The sequence below is a fragment of the Peromyscus californicus genome, unplaced genomic scaffold (assembly GCF_007827085.1).
Source record: "Peromyscus californicus insignis strain IS unplaced genomic scaffold, ASM782708v3 Scaffold_10__1_contigs__length_136768540, whole genome shotgun sequence".
NCBI lineage: Eukaryota > Metazoa > Chordata > Mammalia > Rodentia > Cricetidae > Peromyscus > Peromyscus californicus.
In genome coordinates, this window is record NW_026294391.1 from 3725881 (window position 1) to 3751182 (window position 25302).

The 25302-nt window shown below is 36.7% G+C and overlaps 1 protein-coding gene across 10 annotated transcripts in view; it reads right to left on the reverse strand.

Moving 5' to 3' along the window:
• Positions 1 to 22376: 22376 nt before the first annotated feature.
• The window catches only part of Kdm6a (lysine demethylase 6A), a 153068-nt gene continuing 150142 nt past the window's right edge, over positions 22377 to 25302 (reverse strand). For all 10 annotated transcript variants that reach the window (XM_052735771.1, XM_052735677.1, XM_052735085.1 and 7 more), the window contains one exon: positions 22377 to 24617. In XM_052735771.1, the coding sequence (XP_052591731.1) occupies positions 24536 to 24617 (82 nt within the window). In that variant the 3' untranslated portion in view covers positions 22377 to 24535. The remainder of the gene's footprint in view (positions 24618 to 25302) is intronic.

Sequence of the window (25302 nt, forward strand, 5' to 3'; positions counted from 1 at the left end):
ATTGTGTGATCATGCATGCAAAATTATGCGATCATGCAGCACACGGATTATGTAGAATAAAGGCCCCTTGCTTGGCTACTAAACTGTGCATGTGCGATCATGTAGCTGGGGGAGTGGCCAGGAATTCCAACACATCCTTCAGGCATGAAGTATCCAGATGAGTGTTGGTGAGTTTCCTAAAGGCCTTAAACAGCCTGTTGAGAAATAGTTAAGTGTTTTCCTCCCTTCCTTGAATAACCTTTCTGATCTTGTTAGTGTTAACAAGTTTCTTAGTTGTCATATGGCTCAGGTCCTGGAACCCTGACTAAAAGTCTCAAGGAATGGTGAAAGGACAGACACACAGACACATACATGTACAGTAAAGCTGAGATCAGAGGGGAAATTTCTAACTTGCTTCAACATTAAACTTAACATGTTTATTAGATATAACACAGTGAGAGAGCTTAGCTAATTTCAGTAGAGAGATCTCTATAGGTGAACAGTGTCAGGCTATAAACTTCTGGGAGGAGGAAACTGCAGTTACTGGTCTTTTGTAAACACTCATACTTAGAATACTGAGAACTTGCCTATTCTTCTTGAGCCAGACTTACATGGTGTGATTCTTTGAATATAGTTGGCCCTCAAAAGTTCATAAGAGTGGTACTATAAGGAGGTATGACTTTGCTGGAGTAGGTATGGCCTTGGTGGAGGAAGTTTTCACTGTGGGGGGGGGGGTTTGAGGTATCCTATGCTCAGGATACTGCCCAGTATCTGGAGTTACTTCCTGTGGCCTTCAGATCAAGATGTAGCCAGCACCATGTCTGCCTGCATACCACCATACTCCCTGTCATGATGATAATGAACTGAACCTCTGAAACTGTAAGCTACCACATCAATTAAATGTTTTCTTTGTAAGAGTTGCCATGATCAACTGGGCACTGGTGGCACACAACTTTAATCCCAGCACTCGGGAGTCAGAGCCAGGTGGATCTCTGCGAGTTCAAGGCCAACCTGGTCTACAGAGTGAGATCCAAGACAGGCACCAAAACTACACAGAGAAACCTGTCTTGAAAAAAACAAACAAAGAAACAAACAAAGAGTTGCCATGGTCACAGTGACTCTTCACAGCAATAAAAACCCTAACTACCCCCCACCTCCTCACCAAGAAAGCCATCTCTGTAACATCAGCAAAGTATAGTGCAATATGCAATATGACAACAATATCCTTAATATGAATCAATATGCAAAGTTTCCTAAACAGAGGTAGAACATACATACCATATGATAAATATAATACTACATTTGTATAAATATAGAAAATATTTCAAACAGGAGTATGAATATGTGTACAATACAACAAATACTGTTTTGTATTTGTATCAATATACAAATTATTTTAAATAAGAATATAAGAATAATTTACATTTGTATCAATATACAAGAATCCATATCAGTGCAAATTATCCAAGACTAATAGTTTGCTAAATCAGTTTACTAGTAGATACAATAATCTACCTAATTATACTATACCTATCCATTCCCCTTTTTCTTTTCTAAAGGAGAATACTGAGTCTAAAGTTTATTGTTCCACCCCAACCCTATGACTATCCATCCATAACCCTGAGAAAAATGAAACCTTTGGGAGAAGGGGCATCATTTTCTTAGAATTGTTTCCTGCTGTTTAGGGGGCAACAGTACCTCTGTGGAGTCCTGTAAGAAAGCTTAGATAGTTAGGTCTCAATAGGGCTAGCTGTAGAGCCTGAAGCTAGTCTCAGAGTAGTGGATAAGCTTGTCTGAGATTTTGGCTAGAGGTGTATTATGATGGACCATCTTGTCTTAGAATTATCCTGAAGAGTTTTCAGTCCAAAGCTGATCATTGAGCAATGTTCTTAGGTACAATGGCATCTTTCTGGATCAAGCAGAGTTGTTGTTGTGGGGTCCTACCTTCCTTCTAGAGACTTCAGAGATTGCTATTGGAAAGACTTATTTTCACTGTAAAAAACTTGAACATTATTACTATCAAAATGGAAAGTTTTGATTTATGCTGGATTGAGAAGGGACTCCTAGAAAGCAAGGACAAGCACAGAAAAACATAGAATCTTGACAACAATGATCCCTAGATTATTGGTTTTCTTCTGTCTCACTAGTTGGCTCTTCCAATATGAGACAGAATCTCCTAATTTTTCTTTTAGCAATATGCTTGGGTTTAGAGAAGGAAAGAGCCGCATTCCAACTCCAAATCCAGCTTGATTTATAATTGAATCAGGACCACAGCTATTCTAGAGTTAAAGAGATATTGATGTTAGGCAGTAAGATATTACCCTGTAGAATATATTGATACCAATATGTCCTTCCTTTATGCAGTAGACATCTAGGTGTCCAAGGCCTTATGATTTCTTGAAGATGAATATTTTTATTATCCTGTAAAGACAAAAAAATAGAACCCTGCCCCAACTCTTTTCTGTTGAGTTTTTCTTACAAATTGTAGAGTTGTCATGTCACATAGGTGGATGAACTGTTACTTCTCTTCATCATCCAGTTTGAAGAAAATTTTTATTAATTTTGTTGGTATCTATAGCTTTTCTGCTCCTGCAGAAATAAAAGCAAAACCCCTTCCTGAACATAGGATGTATCCTGGTTTCCATTTTGAAGTCAACACATTGGTTTAACTCAGGAGTTTTTCCATTTTTTCTGTTGTCCAATGTCTCTCCGTAGCTGTTGTTCCTTTCTCATCAGCATTGAGAAAAAGGTTAATAAAGCATTATGTAATCTATTTCTAGGAGTCGTTGTTACCTGATTCTGTTTATTTAGCATATCCTTTAAAGTTTGATTGGATCTTTCTATGACTGCTTAGCCTGTGGGATTGTGTGATATACCTGTAACATGCTTTATATTGTAAAAAGAAAACAATTGTCTCATTTTATTTGAGACATATGCTGGAGCATTGTCAGTCTTAATTTGTACAGGTATTTCCATGATGGTCATAACTTCTAATAGGTGTTTAATCACAGAGTCAGCCTTTTCAGAACTCATAGGAGATGCCCATTGAAATCCTGAGTAGGTGTCAATGGTATGGTGTACATATTTTAATTTTCCAAATTCTGCACAATGAAACACATCTATCTGCCAAATTTCATTTCTTTGTATACCTTTAGGATTACTTCCTGCAGGTAGTGGAATTTGGTTATAGAAGGAACAAGTAGGACACATTTTTACAATTTCCTTGGTTTGTTGCCAAGTGATAGAAAAGTCCTTTTTCAAACCTTTGCTACTTACATGCTGTTTCTTATGAAATTCTGAGGCTTCTAGCACATTACCTACTAATAATTGATCAATCTCATCATTACCTTGTGCTAGAGGACCTGGCAGACCTGTTTGAGATCTGATGTGTGTTATATACATAGGATATTCCCTATTTCTTATGGTTTCCTGTAATTGTATAAATAGTGAAGTTAATTCTGTATTATCAGGAATAAATTCAGCAATTTTAATATGTAAAACAACTCTCTGCATATTGAGAGTCAGTAACTATATTTAAAGGTTCCATAATTAGTACCATAAGAATGACATACATTTCTGCCTTTTGTACAGAATTGTGGGGGCTTTGAACCACTTTACTTAAATCTCCTGATTTATATCCTGCCTTTCCTGATTTATTTGCATCAGTATAGAATGTGGGGACTTCAGAGATTGGTTTTTGTCATACAATGTGAGGAAGGACCCATTCAGTTCTTTTTATGAATTCTATTCCCTTCTTTTAGGATAACTATTGCTAAACTCTCCCAAAAAAGTTACTACAGGCTCTTTGCCAGTAATCATTATCTTTCCATAAAGAAGAAATTTCTTCATTAGTTAAAGGTACTACAATTTCTGCTGGTTCCTTTCCTGTCAACTGATGAAGCCTTAATTTTCCTTTTATAATCAAATCAGAGATCTTTTCTACATAAGTCTTTAACTTCTTACTCAGTTTACATGGTAGAAATATCCATTCCAATATAATATCTTCCCTCTTCATCAAAATCTCTGTGGGGGAGTGTCTGGAAGGGAGTATGACCAGAATGCAGCTGAGTTCTGGATTTACATGATCCACATGTGCCTCTCATATTTTCTTTTCTACTAGAGCCAATTCCTTCTCAGCTTCAGTTGATAATTCTCTTGGACTATGTAAGTCCTTGTTCCCTTTTAGGATATTGGCCAAATTTACTAGTCCATCTTTAGATATTCCAATGATGGGCTGTAAATTGGAAATGCTTCCCAACAATTTTTGAAAATCATTAAGAGTCTGCAACTGATCTCTCTTGAGTTGTACTTTCTGGAGTCTAATTTTTTTGTAGATCTATTCTAAGTAATTAATAGAATCTCCTCTTCGAATTTTTTCAGGAGCAATTCATAATCCCCAGTGAGGCAACACTTTCTTTACTTCTTCAAACATGTTTTCTAAGGTACCTATTTTTGTAGAGGTATGGTAAAAAAAGAGTATTTTAAGTCAATAACTATAATAGGCCATTCTTTAGGTAACAGAGGGGGCAAGGGAATCCCATTCTGTAAAGATCCCATAGGCTGAATTACTTTATTTATGGCTCTCAGATCTATCAGCATTCTCCATTTACCAGATTTCTTTTTAATAACAAATACAAGAGAATCCCAAGGGCTGGTAGATTCTTCAATGTGATGAGCATTTAACTGCTCCTGAACCAACTGTTCTAAAGCTTTTAGTTTCTCTTGTCCATTGTCCAACCCAGACAAATTTATCAGTTAGCCATTTTAAAGGTAGGGCCATTGGTACTTCTGAGAGTTGAATGGCAGTTGTGCTCTGTTTATGTACAGACTGAATGGTTAGTGACTGTTTTTTTTTAATAGTATCTTATATTATTCCCAGAAACATGAATTGATCTATAATCCACTCCTGAGGTTGGAGGAATTTTAATCTGGGTATTCCATTGCTGTAACAGATTTCAGCCCCAAAGATTCACTGCTACATTTGCCACATATGGCTTCAGCCTTCCTCTTTGTCCTTCTGGCCCTATGCATTCAACCCATCTCAAACTTTGTTTTACCTGAGATAGGGTTCCAATCCCTAGAAATTAGACATCTATCTCTTGAAGAGGCCAATTCGGATGCCATTATTTTGGTGTAATTATAGTCATGTCTGCACCTGTGTTCACTAATCCTTCAAGGACAATGTTATTTTTTATTTATTTATTTTTTCATTTTTCTTTATTAAGAAATTTTCTACTCACTCTACATACCACCCACAGATCCCACCTCCTCCCTCCTCCCACCCTCCAGCCCGCCCTCCCAAGCCACCCCACATCCCTACATCCCCCAAATCAAGGTTTTCCATGGGGAGTCAGCAGAGCCTGGCACACTGAGTTGAGGCAGGTCCAAGCCCCTCCCCACTGCACCAAGGCTGCACAAGGTGTCGTCACACCACAGGCACTGGGCTCCCAGAAGCCTCCCCATGCACCAGGGACAGATCCCGATCCCCCTGTCTGGGGGGTGGGGGTGGGGGTGCGGGGGGTGGGGTTGTGGGGTTTGAGTAGGCTCTGCAGGGTGGAGAAACTTACCAGCAGCCATCCACAGTAATTAGGGTTTGGTCACTCCAGTAGCCCCATTGGGGGTGTGGGGCTCAGATCACATGGTTGGGGCAGCTTGGGGTGCTAGCGAGGCTGCAACACAAGCCTCTGAGCAAACCTGCCACCATTGCCACAGAGGCTGTGGGCAAGAGCCACAGGGAGTATGGGGTCTTTTTGTCACATGGACACCACTTATGATCTATTTAATGGGTAATAGGGATTTATCAAGATGTAAATTGAGGAAATACACTCACGAATACAAAATGGAGTAGACAACTGAAGTCGTCTTCTGATCTGACCAGGAATGAATCCACCTCATAGACAGGAGCAGGGAGAAGGGGCATGTGACCCTTTTCCCTTCTCCTTTTAAGAGGTCACATACAATGGCAGGAAGCACTGCCTCCTTCAGGTCCTATAGCCCAAGGTCATGGGCTGAGCAAATACCACTACAGACCTTTGATTTTATGACATTAAAATATAAAACTACTGTCTGTTTACTTGTGCACCTTTTTCAAAACATAATTTTTTTCAAAGTTCTTATTTCATCCAACTTAAAACTGAAAAAATAAAAAAAATCACTCTCTTGTTTTTGTTTCTGTTTCTGTGTGCATTAGGTACTTTTCTGTTGCTATGATAAAACACCATGACCAAGTCAATTTATGAAAGAAAGAATTTATTGAGTTTACATTTCTAGAGAGTCTTTGATGTCTATGATAGTGGGGACTGACATGGCAGCTGAAGAAGCAAGTTGAGAGCTCACATCTAGAGCCACAAGCAGAAAGCAGAAAGAATGAACTGGAAGTGCCTTGAGTCTTTAAGTGACACACAGAAGGAGCAAGTCTGCACTTTGTAAACAACACATTCCCATACAAAGCCAACAACTGGAAAACAAATATTCCAATGTTTGAGACTGTGGAGGACACTTCTCATTCAAACCACCACACTGTAATAAAATATTCTGACAAAAGTGACTTAAAAGAGAATGGGTTTGTTTGACTCATCACTGTGAGGAAGTCAAGGCAGTAGGAAATTGGAGCAACTAGTCACACTGTAACCATACTCAATAGCAAAGAGCCAGCTCATTTTCTTCAGTCTTCAAAAATTTAGAGTATACTGGCCAGGAAATGGTGCCACCCAGAGTAGGGCTGTTCCTCTCACCTCAATTAATATAAGAAAATTCCTCACAAATATGCCCACAGGCCAACTTAGAGTGTGAGTTCCTTCCCAGGTGATTCTAGATTATGTCAAGTTGACAATTTACATAAAAATTGACAAAAAAAACCTGCCACAGTTATTTAAGAACCAAGCTGTGGTATTTGATCCTTATTAATAATCAGGTTAGGCTCTGTGTGATTAAAATTTTAAAAAATGTTTTCCACTTTATTTACATTAACAGTCATATCTTTGAGAATACAAATTTTGGATTTAAGATTGCTTAATGTTATTTAAATAAAAGTTCTGAACAATAGTTTAATTTAAAGCTGACAAAAGTTAAAAATCTTCAGTATTGGGCTGGAGAGATGGCTCAGTGGTTAAGTGTTGTGAAATATTCCTTTATACTGTGTGAAGATGTATCACAGTAATTGGTTTAATTAAGAGATGAATGGTCAGTAGCTAGGCAGGAAAAGACTAGGTGGGACTTCTGGGTACAGATAGGACTTGGAGAGGAAGAAAGGTGGAATTGCCAGCCAAATGCAGAGGAAGCAGGATGGTCAATATACAGTAAAAGCAACCAAACCACATAAAAGAACGTAGATTTAAAATATGGGTTAATTTAAGTTACAAGAACTAGTTAGGAATAAGCCTAAGCTAAGGCTGAGGTTTTAAAATTAATAATAAGTCTCCATGTCATTTTTTTGTGAGCTGGCAGCACAAAGAAAATTCCATTTACACTTAAGAGAAGTGGCTACTCTTCCAGAGGACCTGGGTTCAATTCTCAGCACCCACATGGTGGTTCACAATTGTTTGTAACTCCAGTTCCATAGGATCTGATGCCATTTTCTGACCTCCACAGGTACCAGGAACTCATTTGGTACACATAGATACATACATGCAGGCAAAACACATACAGACATGAAATGAAATAAAGTATTTCTTTAAAATCTTGAGTATTTTAAAATATAGTTTTATGTATGAATATGTATGCATACATTATTTACAAGTGTATATATTTTAAAATTGTTTACATGGTAGCAAATTGGTTACAACACACATTTACATTAAAGCTGTTAAATTAGCCCAAAAACCTTTTAGTTCACAATATAACCAGAGTTTAAAGGAAAAAGTTAGCTCCAACAGCCCCATGAACTAGACCATAAATTCCAATATGCATTCAAAGAGATGGTGACAGAAATAAGAAATTTAATCTATGTGGTGACATTTGGGGAATCAATAAACAGACTCAACAATCTCAAGTTTGTCTGTCTTTGGGATAAAGGCATGAAGTTTAAAGTTAAATAAGTAACTAAAACAAAGCACAAGGTATATACATATATAATAGGCAGGCCTGGACAAGGTGTGGTCTATTTGATAATTTTCTTAGTTCTAGTTCTACACATTGATCCATAGAAGTCCCTGTTTGTGAGGGAATGGACTGGTTCTTAGAAAATGACTGATCCTGTTCTGGGGTACAACTTTGTCCTCATGAATAATTATCCTCATCTTAGAGATGGTCATGCTAGGTTCTGCTGTTCTTTGAATCCAGGAACTTGGACAGAATCTTATTTTTGTGCTTTTAGCTTTCCTTGAGTAATTAATAAGATTGCCTAAATGGTACTAAAGTACCTCAAAAAGACAAGAGACACAAAAATAAGAACAGAGATGCCAGAACCTTATTTTACTTTGGATGCCTCATCACCCCAAATGAAAAGCAAATGCTTTTTAACAAAAACAATTTCTAAATACTTGTTACAATAAGATTTAAATCATTAATGAATTGGTTGATTTGAATTTGTTGCTTTAAAACAGCTTCAGGAGTGTTAACACACTTTGCCTGTGTTTCAGATACAATTTCCTGTGTTTCATTAAAACATAAAGTTGTTTTATTAAGAATAAAGTGTTTTCTAAATTTTGTAAAGAAAAAAATAGATAAAAAGGAACTGTGCAGTAATTATGGAGATATAAAATGTTACAAATATAATAGAGGGAGAGGGAGAAAGGAGAAATAAATATCACTAAGGGGAGTTGAAAAGGCATAGAGAAACATTACTTTAAAAGCTTACTTAAAACACACACACAGTTTAAGTGGAGTTGTATCACTCGGGGTGATAATGTTCCCCACAAAAACCTTAGTTCCAGGTATGGGAAACGTCCTTTTTATTGTTGGTCAGGACAGTCCAAGAGACTCCCAAAAGCATATAGGCTATTTCCATTGCCCTTGGTTGCCTCCCAGAACTTGAAGGCAAGAGTCCATTGCTGACATGCCCCACACTTTGGACACAGGACCCAGAGGAATCCAACTGAACTGACCTGGAAGCCTCCATCCTGAGGACCAACTCTCACAGTACTAGAAGGTGTTATGCAAGCTGCCAAGGGAGAAAAGTAATCAGTAGTCCTAACCAGCTGTAAAGTCTGTGAATCACAATGGTCATCTTGGCAAGATAACCCCAATGGTGCCATAGTGACATTTTATCTTGAGAGTAACCAACAGCTGCCTAATTGTACTTAATATCTGCTCAATAGGAGAAAATTTATGCCTGATACTGTAAGCCTAGCCAACTGCCTATACCTATGGCTGGAGAAGTCATAGACTGTAGATGTAACCAACCGTCTTATTAAATAAGAAACACAGAACCAGTGCAAAGAAGAAAGCCAAGAGATCAGAGCTAAGAGCCTTACCCGCCTGCTGCAGCTAGCCTCTTCAGCCAAGAGATCTCTCTGAAAGAGACCTACTTCCTGTCTGTTTGTCTTTATATAGACTTTCTGTTCTGCCTTCTCATTGGTTGTAAACCCAACCACATGACCACCTCATCACTGCCTATCTGTACAGACTTCCAGGTCTTCTATGGTTGGTATTGAGATTAAAGGCGTGTGTCTCCAATGCTGGCTGTATCCTTGAACACACAGAGATCTACCTAGCTCTGCCTACCAAGTTCTGGGATTAAAGGCATGCACCACCAATGCCCAGCTTTCGCTATGGCTCTAATAGCTCTGATCTCAGGCAACTTTATTTATTAACATACAATTAAAATCACATTTCAGTACAAATAAAATATCACCATATTAGACCCTAGACGAGAACCTACTACTGTCACTTTCCTAAACCAATATAATTTCTAACTATAGCCTAAATGTGTATGTTATACCCACAGGTAAGTATTACTGTCACCATTCACCAAAGAAGCTTCTTTTTGCAACAGATGGAGATTACAGAGACCCATAACTGGTCAAAATGCAGAGAATAAATGACCATGAGGTGTCCAGTTCCAATTGATACATCTAAAATGTAACCCCTACACTAAAGACACAGGAAAAATCACAGAAGGGGGCACAGAAAAATTGTAAAAGCCATAGGACCAGTATGCCCACTGCTAGTTAGTGTCTTCTAGCCATGACAGGAAAGCTGTGTTCATGAAATCTCAATAATACAGTTGTCTAAACAAGACCTGAATAATGACAATGACAGTTGACATGCCAGTGTGGGTGGAGGAAAGTTCACAAGGTCCCACCCCTACATGAAGAGCAATAAGACAATCAATGGCTGCTGAGAGAGTGTGTATTAGTTACTTTTCTGTTGCTGTAATAAAACACCATGGCCAAAGTAACTTATAGAAGAAAGAGTTTATTTGACTTATAATTTCAGAGCGCTAGAGTCTATAATACTTTTAGATGAGAAAGGGAAAGCATGGGAGCAGGCAGCAGACATGGCGGCAGGAACAGGAAGCTAAGAGCTAATATCTTGAATCACATGTATGAAATAGAGAAAGTGAGCTGGAAACCTTGCAAGGCATTTTAATCTCAAGGCCTGCACCTGGTGATATATTTCCTCAGCAAGGTCACACCTCCTAAACCTCCCCCAAAGTACCACCAGTTGGGGACCAAGTGTTCAAATGCCCTATGGGGGAACATTTTCATTCAAATCACTACAGAAGAAGACAGTTTTCTCTAGAGACAAGCTCCCTGGTAGGGCATATATAAATATAAATATAAATATATATATATATATATATATATATACTTATATATGTAGTAATAATAATTGAGGAGGTTATAAATTTTAGAGGGAGTGGAGAAGACACAGGAGGACTTGGATAAGAGAGAGGAATGGCTAGAAAGTATATAAATGCAGTACTCATGTATGAAATTCTCAAAAAAATTAAAAATTTAAATTTAAAAAGTTGCAGATATAATTTTGTTTTTAAAAAGATTAAGGAGAAATCAAATACTTTTAGATGAGAAAGGATTTTATATGGAGATTTATCCTAAAGATAAAAAATTATTCCAAAATGGAAGTAAAGTGAGATTAGGAAAAAAACAAAATGTTTAAGTGTGTCACAAGAAGACTTATGAAAGTTACAACTTAAAATAGTATGGGTTTGCAAAAACTTGTTTAAAGAGCAGATATTTTATGTTTTATAAAATAATTGCTTATAGTTTCTCCTGAGTTTGCCAGGATTCTAATTAGAAAAATCTATCTTAGTCAAGATTTATCTGTCATACAGCAGGTAAAATTTAAACCACATTTTGTTCTTCAATAATGATGGAACTGAGATTTTGGGTGTTCAGTAGCTGTACTTGGAGGCTAAAAGGACCAGGTCAGCTAGGTATCAAGGGATGATGGGACACGTCTAAACGCATGCTATAGCTCTGGTAAGTCATTTGTCCTTTTGATCAGTGAAAGCATGGAGATCCCAGAGGTTGGACATTCTCCAAAGAGGAGAATCAGCACATAGGGAAATTTCCTCAATGCTTTCAAGAGAAGCTGTATGGTTAGCAAGATCCTGGTTTACCCCAGCAGATGGCACACCTGGTAGAGGAAAACTAAAGGACTTAAGGGAATTTGCCCATGTCCCTAAAAGTCACTCCTAAGGAGCCTCAACTGACCTTAAAAGTGAAAAAAAAAAAAAGGTTGAGGCTACAGAGATAGATCATTGGTTATGATTTCCTGCTTTTCCAGGAGGGTTAAGTTTGGTTCCCAGTACCTAAGTTGGGTGGCTCAGAACTATTTCTTCTAATCTTATTTAAAGTTTCAAAATAAGACCTGAAAGATTCAAAGTGCTTCTAAGTAATTCAACTCCATTCTTGAAGCAACCTAAGAATATTTAGAGAAATAAAACAATACCCAGACCAATTGCTTTCTGATTGGTTTTAAGGCCCATTCCACAGGAGGAAATGCATGCCCAGTATTGTATTGTAAATTTCACCAAGAACCCAATGGCTGCAGGGCTCACAGGCCCCAGTAGTGAATCTACTACTAATATTCTGCTCAATCAGAATAGCATTAAATGGCTCTCTAAATTCATATCTATACCCATAGATTAGTGCAGCTTTCAGAACTCATCAGAGAAATTTCTTTGTATAGTAGATAGTAGTCAATGCAGACACTCAACATTAATAAAAGTACAGAGAATAAGTGTTAGTGGAGTTCTTAGCCACAAATAAAACATCTTACATCACTCCTACCGCTCAGGGTCAGGAACCATCCCAGAAGTGAGGGCAGAAAGAATGGAAGAGCAGAGAAGGCCAAGTGAAGTCCAAGTGGACCAGAGAGAAACTATCTTTTGACATAACAGGATTGCTGCATTTATGAATCACAGCAGCTGTGGCTGCTTACATAAGACTTACAGAATATCAAGCCAGTCAACATTTAGACATGGAGTGGGGAGGGGTCATGAGCCCCCATCCCTGAGGAGTTTGGGCAGTTGTTGAAAGTTTTTGTTGGATCTACGCATTTTCTAGGGTAGTCTTTAACGTCTTTTTGCAAATAAAAACAACTTCTTATTTTTATCCTTTATTATTTCTATTGTTTTATTGTTGTGGTTGTAATTTTAAGCATTATATTGAACATGACTGTTGACAATTCAAAAAATGAAACAAATTTGTTTTGCTCCTGATTTGTGTTTTATTTTGTTCTGTTTCTTGAGACAGGGTCTCCGTATTATGTAGCTCTGGCTGTCCTGGAACTTGCTATGTAGACCAGGCTGGCCTTGAACTCACAGAGATCCACTTGCCTCTGCTTCCCAAGTGCTGGGATTGGTCTGATTTTAAAAGAAATACATTTATTTTTTCCATAGGAGTCTATTAAATTAGTTTGACTTATGGTGCAGCTTAATTATCAAGTTTTTGTTGTTGTTGTTGTTGTTGTTGTTGATTTTCTAGTCTGGATGATCTGTGTACTGATGAGAGTAAAGTACTAAAATCAGTCTGCACCATCTATCCTATTGTGTCTAGTGGTGTTGTGTTGCTGCTGTTTTATGAAATGAGGTGTAAAAAACGCTTGGTGAATGTATGTTTACAATTGTTATATGTTCTTCATTGATTTTTCCCTTTATTAATATGTATCAAGTAGTTTCTTTAGCCAATCTAATTTTGGCTTGAAGTTTGCTTTTGGATTCCAGTTACTTAGAATATAATTTTCCATCATATTTTTTCAGTTTGTGCCTTTGCCAATGTGGCGAATTTCTTGGAAATTGCTAACAGGTGGATCATAGTATTTATTTTACTTTAATTTTTTTTGAGACAGGGTTTCTCTGTATAGCCCTGCTATCCTGGAATTCTGTAGACCAGGTTGGCCTCAAACTTACAGAGATCCACCTGCCTCTGCCTCCCTAAAGGCATGTACCACCACCACTTGGCAGATCATAGTTTTTAATCTCATTAGTTTGTACATGTTAGTTGGAGAGTTAAGAGCATTCACATTTAGGGTTATTATTTAAAGGTGTATACTTATATCTTCTTTATCTTAGAGATTTACTAGTTTAAATTACCGAGTAATGTTTGTTCGTTTCCTAATTCTCACATGTAAGTTACTGGCGCTTCTTTCTTGCAGTTTTCAGTATTCTTTGTTCCATTTTGTCATTTTAAACATAACACAGGATGTCTATTTGGGGTTCTAGATGCCTCCTGTACTTGGATGTTCATTTCTTTCCTGTATTTGAGAAATTTTTGTGTACAGTTTCATTGAATAGGTTTTCTATGCCTTTACAGTCCTCCCCCCATGCTACTCATATGTAATAAATTGATACATCTTGTCTTTAAATACTGATATTCCTTCTTCTACCTAGTCTACTCTATTAGTGATGCTCTACATCAGCAGTCCTCAACATGTGGGTCACAATCCCTTAAGGGTCAAACAACCCTTTCACATGGGTTGCCTAAGACCACCCTGAATATCAGATATTCACAATTCATAACACTAGCAAAGTTACAGTTATGAAGTAGGAACAAAAATGATTTTTGTGTTTTGGGGTCACCACAACATGAGGAATTGTATTTAAAGGGTCACAGTATTAGGAAGGCTGAAAACCACTGCTCAACATCAACATTTTTTATTAGGTTTGTTGAGCTTTTCATTTGTAAGCTTTTTTGTCTACTTCGTTAATCTGTTTGAATCCTCTTGGAGGTCACTGATCAGCTTTAAAAGTACACTTTTTTGAATTTTTTTTGGTCTGGCATTTTAAGCAGTTCAGTATCTTTGGATATAATCATTGGAGAGTTGTGAGCTTTTTCAGGAATCCTGTGACCCTGCATTTTGCTATTTCTTGTGTTGCTATTTGTAATTTGCATAGGTGTTGGATGAATATCTGGTTTTATATGTGGATCTTCTTGGTGAGATGGTTTCTCTTGAGGGTTCACACAAAGTACTACTCAGAAAGGGGAAAACAAACGCTCTAACAACACCACCACTGTTGTGGGGTACTCACCAGAAAATACTTGGACATGGGTTTAAGCCAATAGAAAGTCTTTGTTAGCTGGCCAGTGACTACACTGGGTGTTTGGGATCCCAGTGTAGCCCTAGCCTTTCTTGAGGTGAACTTTAAGCACAAAACCATGTCCTAGGTTACAAAGCCCAGTTAACAAGAACAGCCAGAAGCGGAACTACTGAAGCCAAAAAGCAAGGTTAATACATTGAGGGACTTTCCCAGAACTACGGACTTTGATGGATTAGGTCTTAATTTTCATTTTGGCAGGTGTTGCTGTCTATGTTCTGAGTTTTATGGCCTGAGTGGTATAGAGTCAGTTGTGCTAAAGTCTGGGGGCCTACCGAGGTCTGGGGGCCTGTTACACAACCAAAATATATCAGACATGGAAATAGAATAAATAAAGCAAAGACAACTACCACTATCAACCAATAACCACAGAAAACTGGCAAAATTTTAGAATTAAGTACAAACTTAAAATTTTACAAACATACAATAAAAAGTAAAATGAAGGGGCAGTTGGGGCTAGAGAGATGATTCAACAGTTAAGAGCAAGTACTGCTCTTGTGGAGGACCTGAGTATGGTTCCCCCAGCACCCACATGGCAGCTCACAGCCACCTTCAACTGTAGTTCCAGGGGTTCTGAAGTCTTTTTGCTTCCACAGGCTGTTGCTAACATGTGGTGCACATGAACTCCCACAAACACACACATTTCACATAAAAATAAATTATTTTTTAAAAATAGGGGACAGTGAGAGGAAAAAATTAAAGTTAAATAAAGAAAATGGAGAGGAGAAACAAGAAAGATTTATTATTTGATTATAAAGCAAAATGTAAATAAAAGTAGATAAATAATGAAAAGAATAAAAATAGAGTAAAAAGAAAAAGAAGTGGAGGAGCTTCTTTTTGGGATATCTAATATTGTAATCTACCATGGTGGTGGTGTGTGTGTTGAGGGGGTAGAGGGTCATAAACAGAACCTATTGTAGTTCCTATCTGTTCCCACCATGAAGGATAGTGCTGTATTTTGTCTGAAGGATGGGCAGTCAAGTATATGCTGTCAGCATTAGGCCATATTAATGTTAGAAGCATCCCTTCTTTGTGTACTAGGAGATACTTTGCCTCTGACAGGCTTTGCAGCCTGTAGGAGAGGCAGGTTTCCACTCTGTCCAGCACTATCCAACTCTGCTCAGGGGTGTTAAACATCCATGCCTCTTCAAGAGGTAGATGTCCAGTTGGGATTGGAAATAAAGGAAGGACATATTGGTACCAATATATCTCAGTGCCTTACGTCTGCATCTCTTTAACTCTAGAATAGTTGTGGTCCTGATTCAATTACAAATCAAGCTGGCTTTGGAGTTGGAATGTGGCTTTTTCCTCTAAACCCAAGAGCCAACTGGTGTGAAACAGAAGAAAACCAATAATCTAAGGACCATTGTTATCAAAAGTCTATTGTAAGATTCAAACTTTCCATTTTGATATTAATAATGTTCAAGTTTTCCAATAGCAATCTCTGAAGTCTCCAGAAGGAAGGTAGGACCCCACAACGACTCTACTCAATCCAGAAAGATGCCATTGTACCTAAGAACATTACTCAATGATCAGCTTTGGACTGAAAACTCTTCAGGACAGTTCTAAGATGAGATGGTCCATCATAATACACCTCTAGCCAAAATCTCAGACAAGCTTATCCACTACTCTGAGACTAGCTTCAGACTCTACAGCTAGCCCTATTGAGACCTAACTATCTAAGCTTTCTTACAGGACCCCACAGAGGTACCGTTGCCCCCTAAACAGCAGGAAACAATTCTAAAAAAATGATGTCCCTTCTCCCAAAGGTTTCATTTTTCTCAGGGTTATGAATGGATAGTCATAGGGTTGGGGGTGGAACAATAAACTTTAGACTCAGTATTCTCCTTTAGAAAAGAAAAAGGGGAATGGATAGGTATAGTATAATTAGGTAGATTATTGTATCTACTAGTAAACTGATTTAGCAAACTATTAGTCTTGGATAATTTGCACTGATATGGATTCTTGTATATTGATGCAAATGTAAATTATTCTTATATTCTTATTTAAAATAATTTGTATATTGATACAAATACAAAACAATATTTGTTGTATTGTACACATATTCCTACTCCTGTTTGAAATATTTTCTATATTTATAAAAATGTAATATTTATCATATGGTATGTATGTTCTACCTCTGTTTAAGATATTTTGTGTATTGTCATAATTTTGAGGTCATTGGCCTTTATAAGGTACATCTGCTTACAGACTGTTTATCTTGTTAATGTGAAGCCTTAATCCTCAGGTTATTTAGGTAAATAAGACTTATAGAACTATAGTCACTCATGCTCGTCATTTCTATAGTTATGCTAGTTAGGTTCTCCAGATTTACAGAAACCTATGTCAGATGGATAGGTAATCTTCAAACACTTCATAGACCTAGAGAATATGGCATTTAAATATTTTGATAACTTAGAATTCTGTTGATGTGAGACATGATTGCTCCTGGCAGCACCGATCTGATCCTGAGAGGATGTTGGGCTTCTAAGACATTTTCGTTCAGAAGTTTGTCTTCTTCTTGGCACAAAATGGCCTGCTGGGCAAAGAACTGCCCTTGCCTCAACTGCTGACAGTATGAACGCTGTTCTTTCCAGACAAGCAGGACACAAGGAAAAGCGACTACTGAACTCTGCCAAGACAGGGTAAGATGGTCTTTCAAAATTCCTGCTTATGCCAGGCGGTGGTGGTGCACACCTTTAATCCCAGCACTCGGGAGGCAGAGGCAGGTGGATCTCTGTGAGTTTGAGGCCAGCCTGGTCTACAAAGCGAGTTCCAGGAAAGGCGCAAAGCTACACAGAGAAACCCTGTCTCGAAAAAAACCAAAAAAAAAAAAAAAAAGAATTCCTGCTCATGAAAATGGTCTGTCAGATATTCTAGGCCTGTAGCCAAATTGGATGCCCCAATGACGCTGAGAAACTTTAGGTGACTATCCAGGCTGCCAGCTGTCTCTTGTCTATTCTCGCAAGAATTTTTGGAAATTGCTTGCTTGCATGTTTCGTTTTCTCAGGTATTATTTTCCTTCTCAGGTCTTTGATGTAGTTGAAGACTAGATAGTTATAGTTACAATCTTCTCGTGTCTTAGCTAGAACATATTAGTACTAGAGTTGGAATCTTCAAGATAGGACTGCTATTGGAGTAATCTTGATAATTTGCCATTTACCTATGTTCTGGACATTTCTGGACATTTAGCATGTCTTTCTTGTTGTTCTTATTGGTTGTAGTTCCACTTTTGTTTATGTTATTGCCCTTTGTTTTTCCTGGACAATACTTGATAATCATTCTTATTGTATATAATTTGCATTAAGTTTAGAACCTTATTTAGACAAAAAAGGAGAAATGTAGTGGTATTTGCTCTGCCCATGACCTTGGGCTACAGGGCCTGAAGGAGGCAGTGTTTCCTGCTATTATACATGATCTCTTAAAAAGAGAAGGTCACATGCCCTTTCTTGCTGCTCCTGCCTGAGAGGTGGTTTCACTCCTGGTCAGATCAGAGGATGACTTCAGCTGTCCACTCCGTTCTGTGTTCGTGAGTGTATTCCCTCAATTTACCTTAATAAAATTTCCTAATACTTCTTAAATAGACTCACATGGGTTGAGCTTTTTTATTCAGTAAGTAACAGAGGAAACCTCTAACCTGCAGTCTTACCCAAGCAGCACATCTTGGAACTTTTGATGTTTATTGTAGGATAAATCAAAAAGTATTAGGAAAAAAGACTTTTCACATAACAGCAAGGGAAAGATATATAACAAAGGCAAGTGTGGAAATATTAGCTAGGTATGGTAACATATGCCTGTGATCCTAGTATTTGGAAGGTGGAAGCAGGAGGATCAGAATCAATGGTTAAAATCTAAAATAAAATGTTGCTGCTAGAGTATTTGTGTGGTGACAAAGATCACCCGCACAGATTACTCAGAAAGACTATGGTAGAAACATCCAGTAATCACCATATTTGTCAAATACGCATATATCTCCATGTGTGTATTGTTGGTACCAAAGTGTGTATGTGGATGCCAAAGGTCAGTGTCCACTATCTTCCTTTATTGCTCTCCACCGTATTTTTTCAAAGAAGGTATCTCACTGAACCTGGAGTTCACTGATCACTGAAGGAAGATACGTGCCACTCTGTTGGGCTTTTATGTAGGTGATGAGGTATCCGAACTTAGATCTTTGTACTTGTGCAGCAAGCACCTACAGTACACTGAGATATTTTCCTAGCCCTATGCTATCTTAGTAACAATATGAAGTGAGATATCTGACTAATGTCCTTCTTGATATGACAAAATACCAGGTATACAATATTATCTGTTAAATGTCAGCTAAGCTAAATAATACAAGGAAATTTTTTGGGCTCTGATTCATGGAACTTTCTTGTAGCTCACTGGCCTTTTCTGGAGAATTAAATGGAGTGAAATCTAGGAGAATTCTAATTCATGTACCATGAACTCAATCTGATTTAGTATGACATATCGTAGAATAATGTGCGGGCTGTTCAATATTTTAATACACACAGAGAATGAATCAATCAGTAATGACTACAAGTTGGAGGTAGGAAAGGTTAAAGGATACAAAATAGCAGATATGCATGATAAACAAATTTAAAATTCTAATGAATAACATGAACTAAAGTTAATAACCTGGTACCATAATAGGGACACAGATCTTTAGCTACTCTTTTAAAATCAATGTACAAAGATAGATGTTAATATGCTTCACTATAGTAACCATTCTATTACCTACATGCATACCATAATATACTGGAGAAAAAAAGGAAACATTCAGGGTGACTGGGAGATGTTTTAATGGATGAGGTTTTGCAGTGCTAGCATGAGAATCTGCATTTGAATCCTTTGCATTCACATAAAGACAGGTAACCAGAGCATTTTGTGGGACAGAGAAAGGTAAATCATGAAAGCTTGCTGGCCAGTCAATGTAGCCAAAACAGCAACCTTGCAATTCAGTGGGAGACCTTTTCTCAAGGCAGTAAGGCAGAAAGTGATTGAGAAGGCCTCAAAGTGTACAACACACACACACACAACACCTGGAATTTGTATACAGCTCTTGTACTATCAAATCTTGGATAGTCTTTTATCAATATTACTTATGGATTTGAACTCCCCCCCCCCCCCCCCCCGCTCCATATTCTAAATATCTTCATCCAGAAAACCTTAGTAACTAGAGATCATAGAATTTAATCCTGACTTCCATTTATTTATTTATTTGTTTGTGTACGTGGGTATTAGACCTGCACTTGCATCCTCTGTAACAGCACATGAACTGTTGAACCTTCTCCAGCCCTGACTTCCATTTATTCAACAGACTTCTGTGTATAATAATCTTAAATGTCCAATCAAATGAATACTTTTAATGAAAGATAATGAAATCATTAGTATCAAATTCTCTAAGGATAACATTTTTATTCTGAAAAACGTATTATTATATATACACCTCAAACTATAGAGCACCACAATCAATCCTTAACTAAAACTATAAGCCTCCAAATCAGTGCATTCACTTTCTCTTTTCTCCCTCTTTTAAAATAAATATATTGTACTCATGCATTTATGAAGGCAAGTATATTTTGGAGTATTGCTTCATTTAAACATACTTTTAAAATGCTATTTTTATTTTTTAAATTGTATGTGTATGTGTGGGATCATATGTGAATACATGTGATTGTGGAGTCCTGAAGAGGACATCAGATCTACTGGACCTGGATGGAGTTACAGGCAGTTGTGAGCTGCCTGCTATGGGTGCTGGGAATTGAACCTGGGTCCTCTGGAAGGGCAATACATGCTGTTAACCAATGATCCACCTCTCCTTCGAATTGAACCCTTATTTGATCTCACACAGTTATGAATCTTATGTCTTTATGTTCATTAGGAATCTGTTTGGTATTCAAATGTTTAATCACTTAATGTAATAGGTCATACATCCTTGGGTTTGTCCAGGGCAGTTCCATTTTATAGTTGTTGTCCAGCCCAATTATTAATAGTGCTCTCTTTCAATCTCAAGGGAATTCTGTTTTGGACTATAATAAGATATGGTCAACTTAATTATAGGCTACCAAGTTTAAAGACATCTTGATCTTGGTTAAAAAAAATTCAAACAGGAAAGGTCCTTAATACTATCCTTAATGCAAATTACATGATCTCCATTTGACTCAATTTACTTATATGTAAAGATGATGTTAAAACAGTACTTAATTCAGGGCTAAATGGAGGGAAGTACTAAGCAAGCACAAGTCCATAGTAGAAATACTGAAGCCATGACAGTATCATTCTCATTTTACTGTTCCAATTTTTAAAAAAACAAAACATCACACAGGTTAAGCAGCACTCATATATGCATACGTGTGTGTGTGTGTGTGTGTGTGTGTGTGTGTGTGTGTGTGTGTTCTCTTTCCACCATTTTGAGTTCTGTGGATCAAACTCAGGTTGCAGGCTTTGTGACAAGCGCTCTTCCTTTCCCCACATCACCAGCCCTATTATGGTTCTGAGACTGGTGATCTGCCAGTCACCAAAGAGTAACAACACAATTTCTTATCTGGAGGTCCTAGAAAAGCCAAATCTCATTCATGTCTCTAAAAATTAATAGCTTTCCCAGCAATCAAGTTGTCACTTCACTGAAGTAGCTCTGGTAAATATCAACAATCAAACGGCAACCCAAGGGCATCTGGTGAATCCTTATCTTGGCTGCATGGTATGGTTATTTTTTCAAAAAGCTATAGCCTGACTCTAGTTACCTTAAGCTTTTTGCCCCTTTGCAGTTTGCTTTATGTGCTGCTATTTGTATTGGATTTGACCCACCTGTTTTCTCATCTAACAGTTCCTGTATTGTCTTACTGTTCTTTAGCACCACCTCAAAGGATATTCAGCTATACTTGTGGTCCAGGTCACTCAATTTCAGACCCAATCATTCAATTGCTAGGTTTCATATTAACTGCAAGATGAAACACAAATATCTCATATGGCAGGAACAGCTTTCCAATGTTAGGTCCTTACCTCTTTTCAAACTTTTGCGTTCCTTTAACCTCAGCCGCAACACTTGGAATTCACAAATCATCTTGCCCTGTTAGGTGTAATAATGCTGAAATGCATGCCCCAATGTCACTCCTGCTACTTGATATTTCCTGTTTCTGAGGATATATTTATATGAACCTCTCTTCCTAGATGTATGTATAAAGGCTAGAAAGCAGGAATCACATCTTATTCATATACAGGACAGATATAAGGAATTAATGAAAATCCACATAACTTTATGGCATGGCACATGTGTATTGCTCCCCCATCAGACACACAATAAAAAAATTAGTATTTCATATCTAGGAGACACCTCATTTGAGTTAAGCTACTAACATTACTTGATCCTCAATTTTGGTTGGTCAATTACTAGTACTCTGAAGGGTCCTAATTATCAATTTGTTACTTTAGAAAAGTGACTTAGGTTTTATTACAAAATGCACCACACAGAATTTTGCATTGATTTAACTTAGGTTAAGTAAACTGAATTGCTATATTGATGTTCATTAAAAGTATCTTTTTAATTAGTGCCAATGAGAAAAACATTTTGTTGCCACTCTGAATTAACATCCGCTTTGTAATGCATTCTGAGGTAAGCTTCTTTTCCTGAACAGTGTATGTGCTATGATGCATATTTGTTTCATCATTAAGCCATCAAGATAGTATGTGACTTAATGGACTTACCTAAACAAGCAGTAAAGAAAACAAAACTATCCTATCTTCTAAAACCTGAAAAATGCAAACCATAAAGGCTGTTAATTGAAGTAAAGCTGTTCACAAAGAACTTCACTCAACTATTTGAGAATAACATTGATTTGATTTCTACTCCCTATCTTCTCTACTTATTCAAAGACTAAGTTCCTAGCAAGCATTAATCTTGATATATTTATTTAAATGTGGATTACATAAAATCTCTCCTGTATAAAATGTAAGACAACATACGCATCTTGATAATAAATTAATCTTAACAAAATCACACAGAAGATATGTCAGTAAGAAAAAACGAGAACAGAATAAGAACAGTAGCATGTAGCTTTGCTCCTTTAAGGTTAGCTTACAATTTTAGTTCACAAAACATTTAGCTTATTTCACTCTGGAAACTTTTTGGATAGGTGGTTTTCACAAGGCAACCATTTTAACTATTTGTGGTTAAACATACTGATCAGTACTCACATAAATGATTTGGAATTATTCCTTCTTGAAGTTATAAATAAAAAATGAATGCCAACAAACAATCTATGTTTACCAAGTTAGTAAACAACTGAATGAAACAGCTCTATGCTTTCAGTCCTTAAATTGTTCCTAAGACACACTCCAAAAACTGTCTGAAAAGATAATGTATTCAGTATGGCATTTTAACAGATAGGACTAGAGATTCTCTTCAGTTATATAAACTAACCAACTAACCCAACCCCCCTCCCTTTACTTACAGCGTTTCTTCCCTAATTTTGTGGAAAATTCTTTAAAACTGTATTATAAAAAGAAAATGTGTCCCAAGTACTTCAGAAAATGGAGGTACAAATGCAAGGTGCCATTATTACTATTATAAAATGAAATCCTAGCATTAATTTGCAGTAATTTGTGAATGCTAATATAGCCTAATATATTTTACTGGTGATATGGAATTTGTAGTCAACCATTCCACTGTCATGCATACAGGAAGGCATAAGATTTCAAAATTGCCTAATATTAAAAAATAAGCCTCTTACTAAATTTGCATTCTAAAACAGGGCCCTTCATCCTGGAATGTTTCTTTCCCCATATAAAATGCTGAGTAATATATAGGATTTGGCAGGCCTGTGTTAACTCCCTTTAAAGTTTTAAGTTCAATCACTATTTGTTTTCTATTATACTACATTTTGGCAGAATTTTTTTTTATTTGTCTGTAATTGCAGTAGTTGCAATTGAACAATAAACCAGTCTGACATTTTAGGTCTTGAAGATACATACCATATATATTTCTTTAAAAATAATCATACTTTTTGTAAGCAATACTTTACAGTAGACACCTCAAAAATCTACCATAGATGTAAAACTTAAAACAAGAAAAATTTAAGTTCTAAATCTTTATACATATATATCTAGATTTCTATATATATTATATATACAGACATAAGTATATATAAAATATATATAATCAGATTTGAAAAGTGAACAAAAATTGGGCACTATACATAAATTCTTTTTAAAACTCAAACAATAGAAAATTCTTTAAACATTAAACAATTTTAATAAAAGTTTCTGTACAATGCTAAGCAGTTTTATTTACACATAGAAAATGTAATAGGAGTAGTGTTTGAAATTACAGAACTCCTTAAAATTTCAATGGCAGGTAAATCTGGAAAAAATAACAGCATTCCATTCACAAATATTTTCAAGCAATAAATATGTATTTATAAATAGTGTAAATTTACATCAAGATTAGAAACAAAAATCACAAATCTGAAGTTTATTTCTTAGTCTATGTGCAATCTATTATCTTTGTGACTTGGCTGTTAATTTTTTTAAAATGTTTTATTTAAGAACCAAAAGTATAACCATCATGGTTTCAAAACAAGACAGAAAAACATAAAAGCAGTAAAAAAGTTTCTTACTTAACTTTTCACATTAAAAAAAAGTGGACCAAAGAAAGACTTAAAATTGTTAACTAACTTACAAAGAAATGACCAGCTAGGCTAGTAGTTTTTTTGTTTTTTTGTTTTTTTTTTTTTCAAGGAAAATACTGAAAGGGAAAAGATAGATGAAAACAAATTCATCAGCCCAGAAATACAGAAATATAAAAGAGGTTGTCTTCAAGTCAGTAGTCTGTATGATGTTGCCAGTTTTGTCAGATATATACAAAACATGGGAATTATTTTATTTTTTCTGAAGTTCATTCAGCTGATTAGCTTTTTGAGAGTCCTGACGTAGGAGCAGTACTCTCTCCCCTGTCCAGTTGGTTGACACTCCATACTTGGAAGGTTGCATAGACACAGTTTTCAGCCAGCAGCCTTATGAGATAGCTACAAAGACCAGTGGTGCAGAATTGGGTTACTTCCTGAATAGCAGAAAAGGTCTCATGTTCAATGTCCATGGAACAATATCAAGATGAGGCGGATGGTAATGGAGGAGCCTGAAAATAAAAGCAAGGCAGACTATTTTGGTGTACTCATCATTAGTTGTGCTTCTTGGATCACAGCTACAAATATATAGTTAGTTTATGAGATTAGAAGAAATCATTCTCTGTTAAAGTTCAACAGCCTTGCTACACAGTGTAACAGTATAACTTCCCTTATGATCTCTCCTACCTGGCCACTTTTTCTAAGACTCTAAGACCATCTTTATTTCACTGTGCCTCCAAAAGCTCTTGGAAAATTAGTTTACCACTTATATTGCTTTCTTTGACAGGCTTTTACAAAAACAATTTAACAAATTAACTACAATTTTACTAGTGACTGCCTTCCGGGATCTATCTTAGGCAGGTAATATATTCTTTTTAGTAAATTCCAAGTAATTTTCTTTTTTCTTGAAGTGATCTTGAAGACCATCCAAATGAAAATATCAGGAACTAAACTTCACAAGTTAGGTTTTTTATTAAATATGTGGAAAGTATTGGAAGAAAAGAAAAATCATAAATTATGTCTATAGTTCTATTCAGATCTGCTTTGTGTAAAATGCTTCCCATAAGCACCTGCTGCCTGCAATGAAAAACTTTGTGATTTGTGAGTACACTTGAATTTCATAAGGTTATACCACATGCCAGGAAGTTAAATGCTATTCAAATACTCCCATGAGATGAAAACATCTGCTAGTACACA